Source organism: Microcaecilia unicolor, chromosome 2 (genome assembly GCF_901765095.1).
Source record: "Microcaecilia unicolor chromosome 2, aMicUni1.1, whole genome shotgun sequence".
Classification (NCBI taxonomy): domain Eukaryota; kingdom Metazoa; phylum Chordata; class Amphibia; order Gymnophiona; family Siphonopidae; genus Microcaecilia; species Microcaecilia unicolor.
In genome coordinates, this window is record NC_044032.1 from 566,228,895 (window position 1) to 566,246,760 (window position 17,866).

Sequence of the window (17,866 nt, forward strand, 5' to 3'; positions counted from 1 at the left end):
GTTTCAATTTGCTGTACTGATGTTTATAGTTGTATATTTTACTATTATGCTGTTAACAAAATTGTAAGTTTGATGTTAAACTATACCTACTGTACACTGCCTTGGGTGAATCTCTTCATAAATGCGGTTAAATCTAAATAAAATAAAAAAATAAACATTAAGAGATCATGATTGGGCTTGCACTTCTCTCCTACACAGCTGTAACTATGATACTTCAGACTGCTTTTTTCATCTGCAGTGTCTAGATGTGACACAAATCACCTTCACACACTGACTTTTTTATTTTTAGCTTATATAACTTTAGTTCACTTAATTTTCTGAGAGGGTAATAGGGAAGGCACTTAGATATATATGTTGCACCTGCTAAATATTGACTCGTATTTTCTTGAGAGCCAACTTTTCTGTGTATGCTATTTATGCCAGGGCAATTTTGGACGCACCTACTTGATCCCTCAAAGGATACTCTTTACTGCCTGCTACAGAAACTGGTTAACCAGACACCTTCCCTTCTCCCTTTTATCTTTACTTCACAATTAACTACACTCTGTGAATCCAGCAGACCACCTGCAACTAGCCAGCTGAGAATGTGGTCTTCTGAACTTACACTGTGCATGCATGATGTATTTGACATTCTGTTATAATTTAGATTTTGAATTCAAAACGATGCAAATAGTGATTTATTAAACATATAACATATCTAATCTAGTCATTTCCATAGTGACCTTAAAGAACTGAATTGAATCAAATTGCAAAATCAGTTCATATGAGCGAATCGAATCAAAAACCTTTTTGACTGAAGCAGACAGCACTACTAAGTACTCCTTTAGGTGTTGTTGATCTTGTCATTGTTATGATATTTGACTGTGTGAGAGTCCCAAACTGTATTAAAATCATCTCTTAGCACCTCTGGAATACCTTCAAATCTAAGTTTCTTGTAAAGGTATTTGTCATAGTTGTTGGGCACATAAGCATTACATAACAATTGTATATCAACAGTAATATAACATGCAACTCTGATTTTTTACTGTTGTACAGTCTCCAGACCTTTCTGAATTAAGTAGCCACTCTTGCCTTTTTTGCTATCACTGGGGTTCTGTACACTTATACAATCTCCTACCCCCTCCTTCTTTTCAGTTCCCCATGTTTGGAGTTTAAATGGGTCTCTTGCAAAAAGGCCACCTTTGCAGTGCTTGTAGAACTTTTTAATTGGGGGATGAAATTCTATCCACATTCCAGGAAATAAATTCACCATTCTTCTGCTAGCAATGCATCTCAACAGAATTCCTCTAAATCACCCAGGAAAGTTGTCCCAGCCTCTAGCTCCCTTGATCCCCCCCCCCTCCAGTATCCAGATCCATACTTCAATCATCACATCTACCCCAGTTCTCAGTACCCAGAACCAGGGGCGTATCTGCGTGGGGCCTGGGCCCCCGCAGATTTCGCCCTGGACCCCCCTACCGCCGTCAACCCTCCCCCGCTGCCGTTGCTTACCTTTGCTGGTGGGGGACCCCAACCCCGCCAGCCGAGGTCCGCTTCCACCTGCCGCTGCCTTTAAAAATATTTCTCCAGCTGGCGGGGGACCCCAACCCCCGCCAGCCGACCCGAGGTCTTTAAAGTTCTTCTCTTCTTCGTCCTCCGTGGCTGTGCTGCTGTTGAAAGCAGTTGAATCCAGTTAGGAGTCTGACGTCGCAGCACGTTGTACTTGCAGGACGCTCCTGCAAGTACAATGTGCTGCGATGTCAGACTCCGAACTGGATTCAACAGCTTTCAACAGCAGCACAGCCACGGAGGACGAAGAAGAGAAGAACTTTAAAGACCTCGGGTCGGCTGGCGGGGTTGGGGTCCCCCACCAGCTGAAGAAATATTTTAAAGGCAGCGGCAGGTGGGAAGCGGACCTCGGCTGGCGGGGGTTGGGGTCCCCCGCCAGCAAAGTGTAAGCAGCGGCAGCGGGGAGGGTTGGGGGGGGGGCTAAAATGTGCCCCCTCCCTCTGGCTCTGGCCCCCCCCCTACCGCCGGAGTCCAGATATGCCCCTGCCCAGAACTTCTCCAGACACCACCCCAAAACAGTGTAAACACTGAGCTACAGCAACTGATAATTATCCCTCTTCTTCTCCTGATGACTACCCTATTTATTCTGGTGTCACCCCACCCCCTTTCCCCATACTCTACCTCACTAAAACTTTAGTTGCCACATGGGACTGGTCATATCACGGTGCCCAACCCCTTTGCCTATGATCAAGAAATAAAACTTTAAAAAAAAACAACTTTATTTTCTTCCTTGTGTTTTTTTCTAAACAACAACAAAAATCAAATACACAAAGGCCAATAATATCTCAGATATTGAGATATATTTTTACATGCCTTTGGCAGAAAGGAAAAACCACAGCTGAGCTGCTGAGGATAACATGTATTCAAAACTTTGTTCTTAGTTCTGAGCTTGGGAGAGTTCTATCCTGCCACCAAGTAACACCACCTACTTGTGTGTCTGACACAATCCTGCTTATTGACAGAAAATAACAAACATAACTTATGGTCCTTGAGAAAGGAAAGAACAATCTTTGATTTCTACTTCAAATCAGTGATTTATGAATGCCTTTAAGATGTTTTAAAAATGGAATCATAATAGAAGTTGAGAAACTGAAGAAAACATTTTATTTATTTATTATTTCATTTGTACCCCCGCGCTTTCCCACTCAAAGCAGGTTCAATGCGGCTTACATAATAATGATTACACAATATTGATAGAGACAATGTAAGATATTTATAGCAAAATAATAAAAGAGATAGGTGGGTAGAGATGGGTGAGGGGAGTAGGAGAGGTAGGAGTAAGGGGTATTAGAGCATTGGAGGTGGGGTAGAGGGGATGGGACAAGGGATAAGCATAGGGAGATTTGGTGGGAGATATAGCCTGGGTCATTGTCGTTGTTACCTGGATGTGTATTGGGTAAATGGGTCAAAGGATTAAATTGGATCATTTGGGTAGCCTGCAAAGTAGTCTAAGAACGTTTTCTGTCTACCAACTTAAGTTTTTGATTTATGATTGCTTATTGTATATATTTACTAAGAACTGTAGTTTCAGGACTAACCAAACTCTCTTGATTCAGGCTGTAGACCGCAGGCAGGAGGCCAAAGAGGAGCTAGAAAACCTGAAGAAACAGCATGACCTGCTGAAAAAGATGCTACAACAGCAGGAACAGTTGAGAGCCCTTCAGGGAAGACAGGCAGCTCTACTTGCTTTGCAGCACAAGGCAGAGCAAGCCATTGCTGTCATGGATGATACTGGTATAAGATGAATTGGATTTGTTTTTTTTAATTGGCTTTTTAACAATGCTTTAAAGCAGTAAACCTTGTGTTTCTAACTATTTGCTTTTGCATACCATGTTTGATCAGTGTTTATCGCCATCTTTAATAATTTTTATAGTAATTATACTTTTTTCCTTTTTGTAGGCGTAACAGAAACCACAGGTAGCATATCAGGGCTCAGTTTAACATCGGAGCTAAATGAAGAGCTGAATGACCTGATCCAACGTTTCCATAATCATCTTCATAACTCTCAGGTACCTTTCTTTACTTTGGAATTCGATTCCAGTTCAGATTCGGAAATTAGATACTTAATTGAATTTTAGAAAAACCTTGAAGACCTATCTTTTCAGTAAATATTTTTGATCTTGTACTGTATGTTATGGTGTTTCTGTGACTTGCTTTGATTCAAAGATGAAATAAGTGGGATCTAAATGCTGGGAATGGCATGTAGAGATACATCCTATATAATAAAAAGCACCTCCAACATTCAGAAGCTGACTCCGTGGCACTGTGGCAGTGTAGGGTTCATAAGTCTGTAGCTCAGCGTTTCATTGGCTCTCACTGTCAACGAAGAACCAATCAGACAGAACGGAACTTGGAGGAGGGAAGTGGAGTGGATTGAATCTCTAACAAATAATCTTATACAGGGAGGTACGAACATCAGTGGAGGCAAGTGCACAGAACAGAAGGGAAGACAAACATTTAATCACTTTCACTCACACACATCACACACACACACACACACACACACACACACACACACAGACATCACACACACACACTCAATCACTCTGTGTATCTCTCTCTTACACTGTCTGTAAAACAAACTGTCACTCTGTCTCTCACATGGACAACTGTATGTTGCATTCTCACGAGTAAGGAGCTCTTCTGATGTGATTGTTAAACTGATTGAAGGGCCTGAACAAGGAAAACAGTTTACACAAAAAATATTGTATATAAACTGATTGAAGGGCCTGAACAAGGAAAACAGTTTACACAAAAAATATTGTATATAAAGAAATCTTACACATGTAAACTACTACTTAGCATTTCTATAGCGCTGCCAGGGTTACGCAGCAACAATTATAGTCAGAATACAACCGTGGAAATCTTAATGGCAGGAACTCCTTACATTGCTAGCACCCGTTTCATTGCGTTAAGAAACGGGCCTTTTTTTACTAGTACAAGATAAATCGTAAGAGATATATCCATGTATAGTGGTTTTAAAAGGTGTACACATCCCTTGAACACGTCACATTTTGTAGTGCTAATTTGTTAGACTTGCATGAATTTAAATGAGTTTATTTCAATTCATTAACATACCATTTACTACACTTATTAGTATAAGCAAGGTGGTTAGGAATTTTTTTAAAGCAAGTGTCCATCAAAATGACAGTAACCAAGCAAGAGATGGGCAGCAGAAAAACTAAAAATAAAGCCACAGCTAAACAATGAAATATAGAAAAGTAACCATAAGTAACTTAGCAATTTGGAGCTCTAGTGTTTTGCTAAGTTAAGTCTGGCTACCTTATCTACATTTCCTGTCAAGCTACAGTTTTGCTCTGTTTTTTTTTTTCCCTACCTGCTTTTAGGTGTTTTTTTTTTTTCCAACTTAAATTGCTCAGTTATTGTGATTTTACAGGATATATAATTAGCAACATGACACACACTTTACCTTGCTGTCCCCCAAAGAAAACAGGGTTTCTAACTCGTATTTTGCTGTTCTAGAGTGCAGCCTATTAGTAAACTAAAACGTTCTAGGTATGTAACTTTAGAAAATATCTAGTTCCTCTATTTTTCCTGTGTAGCTTTAATAGATAGAGATTTGTACTTGCCTTCGGTACAGACATGTTATACAGGCCCTGGATATTCAGCAGCTTGAGGATGGGATCTAAGATGGTAAACTGGATTAGAAATTGGTTGAATGACCGGTGACAGAGGGTGGCGGTAAATGGAATTCACGTGGAAGAAAGAGAAGTGAATAATAGAATGCCTCAGATCTGTCCTGGATTGATTCTGTTCAGTGAGCAATATTGCTGAAGGATTGAAAGGAAAGTGTTCCTTTTTGCAGATGACATGAAGATTAGCAACAGAATTAAGAGTTGATGCTTCAGAGGGAGTGGAAAGTGGAAGTGATGTATAAAAATTAGAAGCTTGGGCTAACGTGACATAAAAGTTACATAAACTTGACATAAGTTACATTCTCCGAGGACAAGCAGGCTGCTTGTTCTCACTGAAGGGTGACGTCCACGGCAGCCCCACCAATCGGAAACTTCACTAGCGAAGGCCTTTGCTAGCTCTTGCGCGCCCATGCGCGGCCGTCTTCTCGCCCGAACCGGCTTGTGTTCGTCGGTCTTCTTTTGTCCGAGCTCGGGACGGTCGTGTTTTGCCGCCGTTTCGTGCCCCTCAAGTTGACCCTTGCCAGTCTTCGCGATTTTCGCTAAAAAAAACCAAAACGACCTTTCGGTCTTTGTCACTTCCCGTGTGTCCAGCTTTTCCCCCAGCGTAAGTTTCCTTTCGCTTTCGGGATCGGCCTTTTTGGCCTCGGTACGGGTTTTCTCTCCCTTATTTTTGGTGCCTTTCGTCGTCATCGCGAATTTTGATTTAGCCGGCGTGATTTTTCCACCCATGTCATCGAGGTCTCCCAGCGGCTTCAAAAAGTGCACCCAGTGCGCCCGGGTAATCTCGCTCACTGATAGGCACGCTTCGTGTCTTCAGTGTCTGGGGGCTGGGCACCGCCCGCCGGCCTGCAGTCTTTGTGCTCTTTTACAAAAGAGGACTCAGTAGCGAGATTGGCCCAGTGGAACGTGTTGTTCTCGGGCTCTTCGACGACAACAGCACAGGACGCATCGAGTGCATCGACGTCGACAGCATCGAAGTCTTCGACCTCGGCATCGACTGCATTGACAGCATCGAGGCTTCAACCCTCTGCATCGTCGGTACCGAGACATTGGAAGGCTGCGTCGACGTCGGTGGTACCGGGACCTCCGCTGTAGCTGATGTCGTCGGACGGTGGTGCTTCGACTGGAGTGCAGGTGAGGGCTGTCCATTCCCCTGCTGGTGGCGGTGAGCCTTCGGGTGGGTCTCCTCCTGCCCTGAGGGCTCCTGCGGTACAGCCCCCCCGAGACTGACCTTCGGCCTCGGCCCCGAGGAAGAGACGGTTGGATTCTACGTCCTCGTCGGTACCGGGAAGCTCCGGTGACATGCTTCGTTTGAAGAAATCAAAGAAGCATCGACACCGGTCTCCTTCCCGCCTCGGTACCGAGAGCTCTGGGTCGCCGAGGGAGTCGGCACCCAGTAGGCATCGGCACCGGGAGGACCGCTCACCCTCTGTTCAGGAGGTGTCGATGCACTCCACCTTGGACAGCCCGGAACCGCCTCCACGCCTGGAACAGACTCTGACCTCGATGCCTGCATCGGCTTCCCAGTCTTTCTCCACAGCCGCTCTGCACGAGAGTCTCCGGGCCGTTCTTCCAGAGATTCCTTGCGCCACCGGTACCGTCGAGCGAGGCGCCGGCTGGCCCTTTGCCCGGGGTGAGGTCTCCGGCATCGGCTGCGGCCGCCTCTCAGGAAGACTACGTCGGTGGAGGGAGCTTCGCCGGTGCTGGTGAGGGAGTCTACCTCTCGGCGCTCCCACCGTGGCCGTCTTTCCACGGAGTCGAGTCGGGCACGAAGTTCATGAACTTGTGTCTGATACCGATGGTGAGGCCTCGTGGGAGGAGGAGGCGGACATCAGATATTTCTCTGACGAGGAGTCTGATGGCCTTCCTTCTGATCCCACTCCCTTCCCTGAAAGGCAGCTTTCTCCTCCCGAGAGTCTGTCTTTCGCGGCTTTTGTCCGGGAGATGTCTACGGCCATCCCCTTCCCGGTGGTCGTGGAGAATGAGCCCAGGGCTGAGATGTTTGAGCTCTTGGACTATCCTTCTCCACCTAAGGAAGCGTCCACAGTACCCATGCATCATGTCCTAAAAAAGACATTGCTGGCGAACTGGACCAAGCCTCTAACTAATCCCCACATTCCCAAGAAGATCGAATCTCAGTACCGGATCCAAGGGGACCCAGAGCTGATGTGCACTCAGTTGCCTCACGACTCTGGTGTGGTGGATCTGGCCCTAAAGAAGGCTAAGAGTTCTAGGGAGCATGCTTCGGCGCTCCCGGGAAAGGACTCTAGAACCTTAGACTCCTTTGGGAGGCAGGCCTACCATTCTTCTATGCTCGTGGCCAAGATTCAGTCCTACCAGCTCTGCACGAGCATCCACATGTGGAACAATGTGTGGCAGTTGGCGGGCTTGGTGGACAAGCTCCCTTCTGAGCAAGCCAAGCCGTTTCAGGAGGTGGTCAGGCAGCTGAAGGCATGCAGAAAATTCCTGGACAGAGGGGTATATGATACCTTTGATGTTGCGTCCAGGGCCGCTGCTCAAGGTGTGATGATGCGCAGACTCTCATGGCTGCGTGCCTCCGACCTGGAGAATAGAATCCAGCAGCGGATTGCGGACTCCCCTTGCCGAGCGGACAACATTTTTGGAGAAAAAGTCGAACAGGTGGTAGAACAGCTCCACCAGCGGGATAACGCTTTCGACACATTCTCCCACCGGCAGCCTTAAGCATCTACCTCTTCAGGTAGACGTTTTTACGGGGGAAGGAGGGCTGTTCCCTACTCTTCTGGTAAGCGTAGGTACAATCCTCCCTCTCGAGAGCCTGCGGCCCAGGCTAAGCCCCAGCGCGCTCGCTCTCGACAGCAGCGTGCGCCTCAGCAAGGCCCCTCGGCTCCCCAGCAAAAGCAGGGGGCGAGCTTTTGACTGGCTCCAGCAGAGCATAGCCGATGTCAAAGTGTCCGTGCCGGACGATCTGCCGGTAGGGGGGGAGGTTGAAAGTTTTTCACCAAAGGTGGTCTCTCATAACCTCCGACCAGTGGGTTCTCCAAATAGTCCGGCAAGGATACACCCTCAATTTGGCCGCCATGCCTCCAAATTGCCCACCGGGAGCTCAGTCCTTCAGCTTCCAACACAAGCAGGTACTTGCAGAGGAACTCTCCGCCCTTCTCAGTGCCAATGCGGTCGAGCCGTGCCACCGGGCAAGAAGGGCTGGGATTCTATTCCAGGTACTTCCTTGTGGAAAAGAAAACAGGGGGGATGCGTCCCATCCTAGACCTAAGGGCCCTGAACAAATATCTGGTCAAGGAAAAGTTCAGGATGCTTTCCCTGGGCACCCTTCTTCCCATGATTCAGCAAAACGATTGGCTATGCTCTCTGGACTTAAAGGATGCTTATACACACATCCCGGTACTGCCAGCTCACAGACAGTATCTTCGATTTCGTCTGGGATCATGTCACTTCCAGTACTGTGTGCTACCCTTTGGGCTCGCCTCTGCGCCCAGAGTGTTCACGAAGTGCCTAGCTGTGGTATCAGCAGCGCTTCGCAGGCTCGGAGTGCACGTGTTCCCTTATCTCGACGATTGGCTGGTGAAGAACACTTCCGAGGCAGGAGCTCTACAGTCCATGCAGATGACTATTCGACTCCTGGAGCTACTAGGGTTTGTGATAAATTACCCAAAGTCCCACCTTCTCCCAGTACAGAGACTCGAATTCATAGGAGCTCTGCTGGATTCTCGGACGGCTCGTGCCTATCTCCCGGAGACGAGGGCCAACAATCTGCTGTCCCTCGTCTCCCGGGTACGAGCGTCCCAGCAGATCACAGCTCGGCAGATGTTGAGATTTCTTGGCCACATGGCCTCCACAGTCCATGTGACTCCCATGGCTCGTCTTCACATGCGATCTGCTCAATGGACTCTAGCTTCCCAGTGGTTTCAGGCTGCTGGGGATCTAGAGGATGTGATCCACCTGTCCACGAGTTTTCTCAAATCCCTTTGCTGGTGGACTATTTGGGCCAATTTGACTCTGGGACGCCCTTTCCAAATTCCTCAGCCACAAAAGGTGCTGACTACGGATGCGTCTCTCCTGGGGTGGGGAGCTCATGTCGATGGACTTCACACCCAAGGAACCTGGTCCCTCCAGGAACGCGATCTGCAGATCAATCTCCTGGAGTTACGAGCGGTCTGGAACACTCTGAAGGCTTTCTGAGATCGGCTGTCCCATCAAATTATCCAAATTCAGACAGACAACCAGGCTGCCATGTATTACATCAACAAGCAGGGGGGCACCGGATCTCGCCCCCTGTGTCAGGAAGCCGTCAGCATGTGGCTCTGGGCTCGCCGTTACGGCATGTGGCTCCAAGCCACATATCTGGCAGGCGTAAACAACAGTCTGGCCGACAGGTTGAGCAGGATTATGCAACCTCACGAGTGGTCGCTCAATTCTGGAGTAGTGCGCCAGATCTTCCAAGTGTGGGGCACCCCTTGGTAGATCTCTTCGCATCTCGAGCCAACCACAAGGTTCCTCAGTTCTGTTCCAGACTTCAGGACCACGGTCGACTGGCATCGGATGCCTTCCTCCTGGATTGGGGGGAAGGTCTGCTGTATGCTTATCCTCCCATACCTCTGGTGGGGAAGACTTTGTTGAAACTCAAACAAGACCGGGGCACCATGATTCTGATTGCTCCCTTTTGTCAGCGTCAGATCTGGTTCTCTCTTCCTCTGGAGTTGTCCTCCGAAGAACCGTGGAGATTGGAGTGTTTTCCGACCCTCATCACACAGGACGAAGGGGCGCTTCTGCATCCCAACCTCCAGTCTCTGGCTCTCATGGCCTGAATGTTGAGAGCGTAGACTTTGCCTCTTTGGGTCTGTCAGAGGGTGTCTCCCGTGTCTTGCTTGCTTCCAGAAAAGATTCCACTACGAGGAGTTACTTCTTTTTATGGAGGAGGTTTGCCGTCTGGTGTGACAGCAAGGCCTTAGATCCTCGCTCTTGTCCTACGCAGATCCTGCTTGAGTATCTTCTGCACTTGTCTGAGTCTGGTCTCAAGACCAACTCTGTAAGAGTTCACGTTAGCGCAATCAGTGCATACCGTTACCGTGTGGAAGGTAAGCCGATCTCAGGACAGCCTTTAGTTGTTCGCTTCATGAGAGGTTTGCTTTTGTCAAAGCCCCCCGTCAAACCTCCTACAGTGTCATGGGATCTCAATGTCGTTCTTCCAGGTCAAGTACTTCAGATGGCAGGAGTTCAGTGGCTCAAAAGGAGGTTTCATCAGCTGGGTGAGGTCATTTTCTTGGTGGCAGTTACTTCAGCTCGTAGAGTCAGTGAGCTTCAGGCCCTGGTAGGCCAGGCCCCTTATACGAGATTTCATCATAATAGAGTAGTCCTCCGCACTCACTCTAAGTTCTTGCCAAAGGTTGTGTCGGAGTTCCATCTGAACCAGTCAATTGTCTTGCCAACATTTTTTCCCCGTCCTCATTCCTGCCCTGCTGAACGTCAGCTGCACACATTGGACTGCAAAACAGCATTGGCCTTCTATCTGGAGCGGACACAGCCCAACAGACAGTCCGCCCAATTGTTTGTTTCTTTTGATCCCAACAGGAGGGGAGTGGCTGTGGGGAAACGCACCATATCCAATTGGCTAGCAGATTGCATTTCCTTCACTTACGCCCAGGCGGGGCTGGCTCTTGAGGGTCATGTCACGGCTCACAATGTTAGAGCCATGGCTGCGTCAGTGGCCCACTTGAAGTCAGCCACTATTGAAGAGATTTGCAAAGCTGCGACGTGGTCATCTGTCCACACATTCACATCTCATTACTGCCTGCAGCAGGATACCCGACGCGACAGTCGGTTCGGGCAGTCAGTGCTTCAGAATCTGTTCGGGGTATAGAATCCAACTCCACCTCCCTAGACCCATGTTTTATTCTGTTCCAGGCTACACTCTCTGTTAGTTGGATAAGTTATTAGGTTAATCTCAGTTATGTCCTTGCCATTGCGAGGCCCAATTGACCATGTTTGTTGTTTTGAGTGAGCCTGGGGGCTGGGGATACCCCATCAGTGAGAACAAGCAGCCTGCTTGTCCTCGGAGAAAGCGAATGCTACATACCTGTAGAAGGTATTTTCCGAGGACAGCAGGCTGATTGTTCTCACAAACCCGCCCGCCTCCCCTTGGAGTTGTGTTCCCTTGTCTTTGTCTTGCTACATACGGGACTGACGAACATGAGCCGGTTCGGGCGGGAAGGCGGCCGCGCGTGCGCGTGGGTGCTTGAGAGCTAGCAAAGGCCTTTGCTAGTGAAGTTTCTGATTGGCGGGGCTGCCGTGGACGTCACCCATCAGTGAGAACAATCAGCCTGCTGTCCTCGGAGAATACCTTCTACAGGTATGTAGCATTCGCTTAAACTTCCCTTACTGGGACAGCTTGCTCAGTAGGTCCATCAAGCTCATCATCTTGTTTCCAAAAGTGGCTAATCCAGGTCACAAGTACCAGGCAAGATCCCAGAACAGTAAAACAGATTTCCCTATCATCAAGCCGATCAATCCATAGACTGGTGGGTTGTGTCCATCTACCAGCAGGTGGAGATGGCAATCTTTTGCCTCCCTATATGTGGTCATGTGCTGCCGGAAATTCCCCAGTATGTTCTCTATCTAGCGGGTGTGTGGTCACACAGCAGCAGCTCTGGCTAGGTCTCCAAGCCTAATTGTTTAGGTTTTGTTGAGTACCTGGGGTTGAGGGCTCTTCGTGAGCAAGTGCAAACTTGGTGGTGCCAGGTCCCTCCTTTTCTCCCCCTTCCCGCTGGCTCCGTTTAAAAAAAAAAAAAGAAAAAAAAAACCCAGAAAAATAGACGTCCTTGAGAGAGATACGTCCTCGGTTGCAGCTACTCACTGGGACTCCAAATCGTTGCAGCTCGGAGCGAGAAGCAGGTAATTTTACCTTTTCCTAGCGGGCAGGGGGTTCTCTGAACGGTCTCCATGTGGCTCTGGCGTCAGAGGGCAAGGGCGCGAAAAGACGATCCCCGGACCGCGTGCGCACGTCTAGCGGGGGGTTCAAAGGCAGAGACGCCTTTCTTGGGCGCCTTTTCGGAATCGAGAGAATTCCCCGGGTTTTCCTCCAGTGCTGCGGTTTTTCCTGCCTTAGGCGCCCATCCCCCGCTGACCGCCCTCCCGTTTGTTGCCGGCCACGCTGCTCGGTCGGCTCCTTCTTGGGCCGCCCTTGAGGTGGGAGACGTTAATGGTATGGTCGCCCTTGACTCGGGCGATGGTATAAAGTCGGCAAAATTAAAGCGCCATTCTTCCCGCGCGGCTCCTTCGCGGAATGTCGCGGTGGACGCCATTTTGGATGCGCAGCGTGCCTCTTCCTCGCTCTTGGGAGTGCAGGTTGAGGGTGCTTCTAGGGCCGTGGCCTAGGCTGCAGAAGTGCACAGACTGGGGGGGGGGTTTCTCCCGAGTTTATTTTACTGCTGCATCAGGCTTGCCTTATGCAAAACGCTGCCCTACTCCCCTGTCTGATAAGGGTGATGAGGCTTCCATGATCAAGCGCCCTCGGGTGGATCTCTTGGCCCTAGGGGACTCTTGTCTCCTCTGATGTGGATGAGGGCAGCGTATCTGAGTTCTCCCAAAGGTCCTTGGGATTCTGTGGAGGAGACTGATCCCCGCTCGGATGGAGCGGATGACCCCTGTGCAGCGCGGCTTTTTCGCTCAGATGATTTGCCCAACCTGTTAGTGCAGGCCATGAGCATTCTGAAAATTTCCTCTCCGGAGGCCCTCTCTCAGCCTCAGCTGGCTCTGCCATTATGCTGGGAACTAAGCGCCCACCCAGAACCTTCCACGTTCATGAAGCCATGCAGACTTTAATTTCGGCTCAATGGGATGCCCCTGAAGCGAGCCTTAAGGTAGCCAGAGCCATGTCCCGTCTGTACCCTCTATCTGAGGGTGAACGGGAGGCCTTTCTCTGGCCTACAGTAGACTCTTTAATCACTGCAGTGACTAAGAAGATGGCTCTGCCGGTGGAAGGTGACACTGCCCTGAAGGACGCTCAGGACAGGAGATTGGAGGCGTCCTTAAGGTCGGCCTTTGAGGCGGCTGCCCTGAGTTTGCAAGCCTCGGTTTGCGGCTCCTATGTGGCCGGGGCATGCCTGACCGTTTTGCAGCAGGCTTCTCCCTCGGATTCTTTGTTGAGGGCGGACTGGCCGGCCCTGGAGTTGCGTGGGTGCTTCAGTGGCCCACTTGGTCAGCCTCCATTGAAGAGATTTGTAAGGTTGTCATGTGGTCTTCTGTCCACACATTCACATCTCACTACTGCCTTGAGCAAGATACCCGTTGTGATAGTTGGTTTGGGCAGTCAGTGTTGCAGAATCTGTTTTGGGGTCTAGAATCCAACTCCACCCTCCTAGGCCCGTTTTATTCTGTTCCAAGCTTCACCTTCATCTAGTTGGCGTTCATTTCAGGTTAATCTGCGTTTAGTCCTCGCCATTGCGAGGCCCAATTGACCATTGTTTGTTTTTGGGTGAGCCTGGATGCTAGGGATTCTCAACTTGAGAGAATGTAAACCTGCTTGTCCTTGGAGAAAGTGAAGGTACATACCTATATCAGCTGCTCTCTGAGGACAGCAGGCTTCACATTCTCACAGTCCCGCCCACCTTCCTTTGTAGTTGTATCTTCGTAATTTGTTTAGTTTTTATGCTATTTTATTAAACTGAAGAGACGCGGACATGTGGGCAGGAATGCGCTCTGCGCATGCGCTGTGGGGCATGGTTTACACTCCTGGAAGGCTCTGGAATGTTTTCTTTGCTGGCTAACTAGCCGATTCCTGGACGATGTGGATCTGCCCACTTGTGAGAATATGAAGCCTGTTGTCCTCGGAGAATACCTGCTGCAGGTAAGTATCTTTGCTTTTACTGTAACAATAAACCTATTAGTTTATTGATTGTGCTTTCTTGCAGTTCTTTCTAGGAACTGTGGGACCCCTGAGAGTGTAGCCTTAGTAACCTAGAGATCACTGGGTCTAACCTGTGGGTGGGAGATGCGCTCAGAGGCAAGTGGGACCCAGCAAGTGGGTGGAAGGGTATGCTAGTGTAGAGCACCTGCGCAGGTGGTAGTGGAACTGAGCAGTTCTGGACAGACCCTTTAGGTGGCTGCAAGGTTAACCCCCCAGCTGAGCTGTAGACATTGCCTGACACCAGCACTTCGTATTTGACTTACCATTGCCGTTTCCTTTTATTTCAGTCGGATTTTCTTTTAGCTCTATAGCTTCCTTCACATCACTTTCTAACCATGCCGGCTGTCGTTTGGCATTCCTTTCTCCTTTTTTTTAATGCAATGAATATATCTGGTTTGGGCTTCCAGGATAGTATTTTTGAATGGCATCCTACCTGATGTAAATTTCTGACCTTTTCAGCTTCTCCTATAAGGTGGTTTAAATTTTTTTTTTTTTTTTGACCATTCTCATTTTATCAATCTAGTTTTTGAAAGTTAAATGTTAACCTATTGGATTTCCTGTGAAGAAATGCAGTGTGATGCATTTGGGATGTGCAAATCCAAAGGAGCTGTATGCAGTAGGAGATGAGAGGCTATTCTGTATGGACTAAGAAAGAGATCATGTGGTTATAGTGTCTGAGGATCTCAAGATAGCAATAAATAAATAAATAGCTACGGTTGTCATCTAGATCAAGATTCGTCCAGCAGGGTTGATCTAGTCCTGGGCTTACCCCAATGTATGCAGGGATTTGTAGCCTTAGGGAATTTAATGAGGAAATTAGTACCACAAATCCTGGCATGCAGTGTGGTAAGGCCAGGACTGGATCAACCCTGCTAGAATATGGTAGATTTAAAACAAATAGGAGAAAGTTTTTCTTTTCTCAGGGTGTAGTTAGACTCTGGAACTCGTTGCTGGAGAATGTAGTGACAGCAGCTGGCCTTACAGAATTTAAAGGGGGTTTGGACAGATTCCTGAGGGAAAAGTCCATTGAACATTATTACAAATTTTTTTTTTTTTGGGGGGGGGGGGCTGGGGGTTGCCGGGTTTTTGAAGCCTGGATTGGCCGCTGTCGGACACAGGATGCTGGGCTTGATGGACCCTTGGTCTTTCCCAATGCGGCAGTGCTTATGTACTTATGTAACCCTGTCAGGCAAATCTGGATCCTAGTTGGCAACCCCTACTTATAGCATGGAATAGACCTTATTTGAATTGGTATAGCTTTCCACCATTTTGCTGGTAAATATGTATTAAGGAGGCATTATGTGACATCTTCTATCTCACTCCTCTTGGAGAAGGGAATATCAAGTCCATGTAATTTCCCACTAGTTTTCTGTTCCTAGAATTGTGGAGTAAAATTCAACTATTCAAGTAATTTGGTGTAGTTTTATATAATATCAAATGTACATAAGTTTAAAAATTCCTCTTGCGTCAACCGGAAGCCAATGTAATTCAACAAACAGCGGGGTCACTTTTATAATATTTTGTTTTGGAGAAGATCTACCTAGCAGCTACATTATGTATGGTTTTTGTAGCCTTTTCTTAACCATATTGGTACAACCTACATATGAAACATTACAATAGTCTACTTGTGATAAAACCAGATTGTACCAACAATGACGAATTTGTCTGTTTCCTCAGTACTCCAGATGTCTTTTTAACTACCATATGTGAGTGCTTTTCCATGGTCAGATGCCTATCCATCACAATACTCTTTATTTTTAATTTTTTTTCTACTCTCAAAAGGATACCATCTAGCCTTATATTTAATTCAGAGTATAAAGTGGTGTTTGTTTTAGTTTAAGACAGTTTCCCTCCTTTCAGCTTCATTTTATGTCCTCTATTTCTATAGACTCCCCATTTAATGGAGTGGAGGAATGGCCTAGTGGTTAGAGCTCTGTTCTTGACATCCAGAGGTGGCAGGTTCAAATCCCACTGCTGCTCCTTGTGATCTTGGGCAAATCACATAATCCTCCATTGCCTCGGGTACAAACTTAGATTGTGAGTTTTCTAGGACAGGGAAATACCCAATATACCTGAATATAACTCACCTTGGGCTACTACTGTAAAGGTGTGAACAAAATAAAAAAATATCAAAATGCTCATTATGTTATATAAGTACATAAGTATTGCCATACTGGGAAAGACCAAAGGTCCATCGAGCCCAGCATCCTGTTTCCAACAGTGGCCAATCCAGGTCACAAATACCCGGCCAGATCCCAAAAATGTACAGAACATTTTATACTGATTACCCAGAAATAGTGGATTTTCCTCAAGTCCATTTAATAACGGTCTATGGACTTTTCCTTTAGGAAGCCGTCCAAACCTTTTTTAAACTCCGCTAAGCTAACCGCCTTTACCACATTCTCTGGCAACGAATTCCAGAATTCCCTGTCTTTCCTCATCTCTAGGGTATATGTGCTCTTGTCTCCCAGGTTGTTTCTCCTACATCTTTCTGGCAAGGACCCCAAACCATTTTGGTCATTATACTCTGAATGGCTTCAAATCTTATATCTTTGGCAAGAGATAACCTCCAAAACTGAACACAGCTCTCCAAGTGAGGTCTTACCAACTACTTGTAGGGGGGCATTATCTACAATTCCTTTCTGCTTGTTATGCCCTTCTCTTTGTAGCCTTCTGTTTTTTATCCTGACAAATGCCTCAGTTTCTGTCAGTAGGAAACATCATAGTGTGATTCTGGCAACACAATACTTCACACAATAGGGATAATGTGTAGACTGTTCTGATAGGTATCATTTTATTTTTGTGTTTGGCAGAAAAAAACATGCATTTATATGCTGCAGACTGCAAAATGGGAAAATATAGAACTAATCTGTCATCTTAATTAATCTCTGTTTTTTAGCTATTCATACCACCAGGGCTTTGGAAAAAAATTTTATAGATGGTAACTGAAATCAACCAGACTGAATTTTTTAGTTACAATATAACTAGTAAAAAAGGCCCATTTCTGACACACATGAAACAGGCGCTAGCAAGGTTTTCCTCGGAGTGTGTATGTTTGAGCGAGTGTGTGTGAGAGTGACTGAGAGAGAGTGAATGTGCGAGTGTGTGTTTGTGTGTGACAGAGAGAGAGTGAGACTGGGTGCTAGTGTGTCTGAGAGAGAGAGTGTGTGTGATTCTCCTCTCTCCCCTCCCCCCCTCCAGCCACCCAGCGATTCTTCTCTCTCCCCTGCCCCCCCCCCCCAATCCACCCAGTGATTCTCCTCGCTCCCCTGATTACCTCTGTCGAAGCGGCCGCGTTATTGAAAGCCCTGCCTGTCTCTAGCCTTCCCTTCGAGTTCGTTCCCTCAGAGTCCCGCCCTCACAGAAAGAGGAAATGACATCAGAAAGCGGAACTCTGAGGGAACAAACTCGAAGGGAAAGCTGGAGACGGGCAGGGCTTTCAATGACGTGGCCGCTTTGACGGAGGTAATCAGGGGAGCGAGGAGAATCGCTGGGTGGCTGGAGGGAGGGCATGATAGAAGAATCGCTGGATGGCTGGAGGGGGGGGGGGCAGGGGAGAGAGGAGAATCGCTCGGTGGCTCGGGAGAGACCTGTGAAGTGACGCATGTGCGGCACCTCGGTCACAGCTCATTTATATAGTAGGATTTAATTTAGTTTAAAAAAAAAAAAAAATTATTTTTTTAACTCTCATGTATCAGGCCAGTGCAGTACTGAGAATTTAATTATGAGACGTACACTCTAAGTGCTCCTCCTTGTGACC

The 17,866-nt window shown here is 47.6% G+C and overlaps 1 protein-coding gene across 1 annotated transcript in view; it reads left to right on the forward strand.

Annotated features, from left to right (window-relative positions):
- Positions 1-17,866, forward strand: part of PCM1 (pericentriolar material 1) — an 866,960-nt gene that overhangs the window by 157,156 nt on the left and 691,938 nt on the right. Inside the window, 2 exon segments of the mRNA XM_030191464.1 lie at positions 3,105-3,282; positions 3,448-3,557. Coding sequence (XP_030047324.1) covers positions 3,105-3,282; positions 3,448-3,557 — 288 coding nt within the window.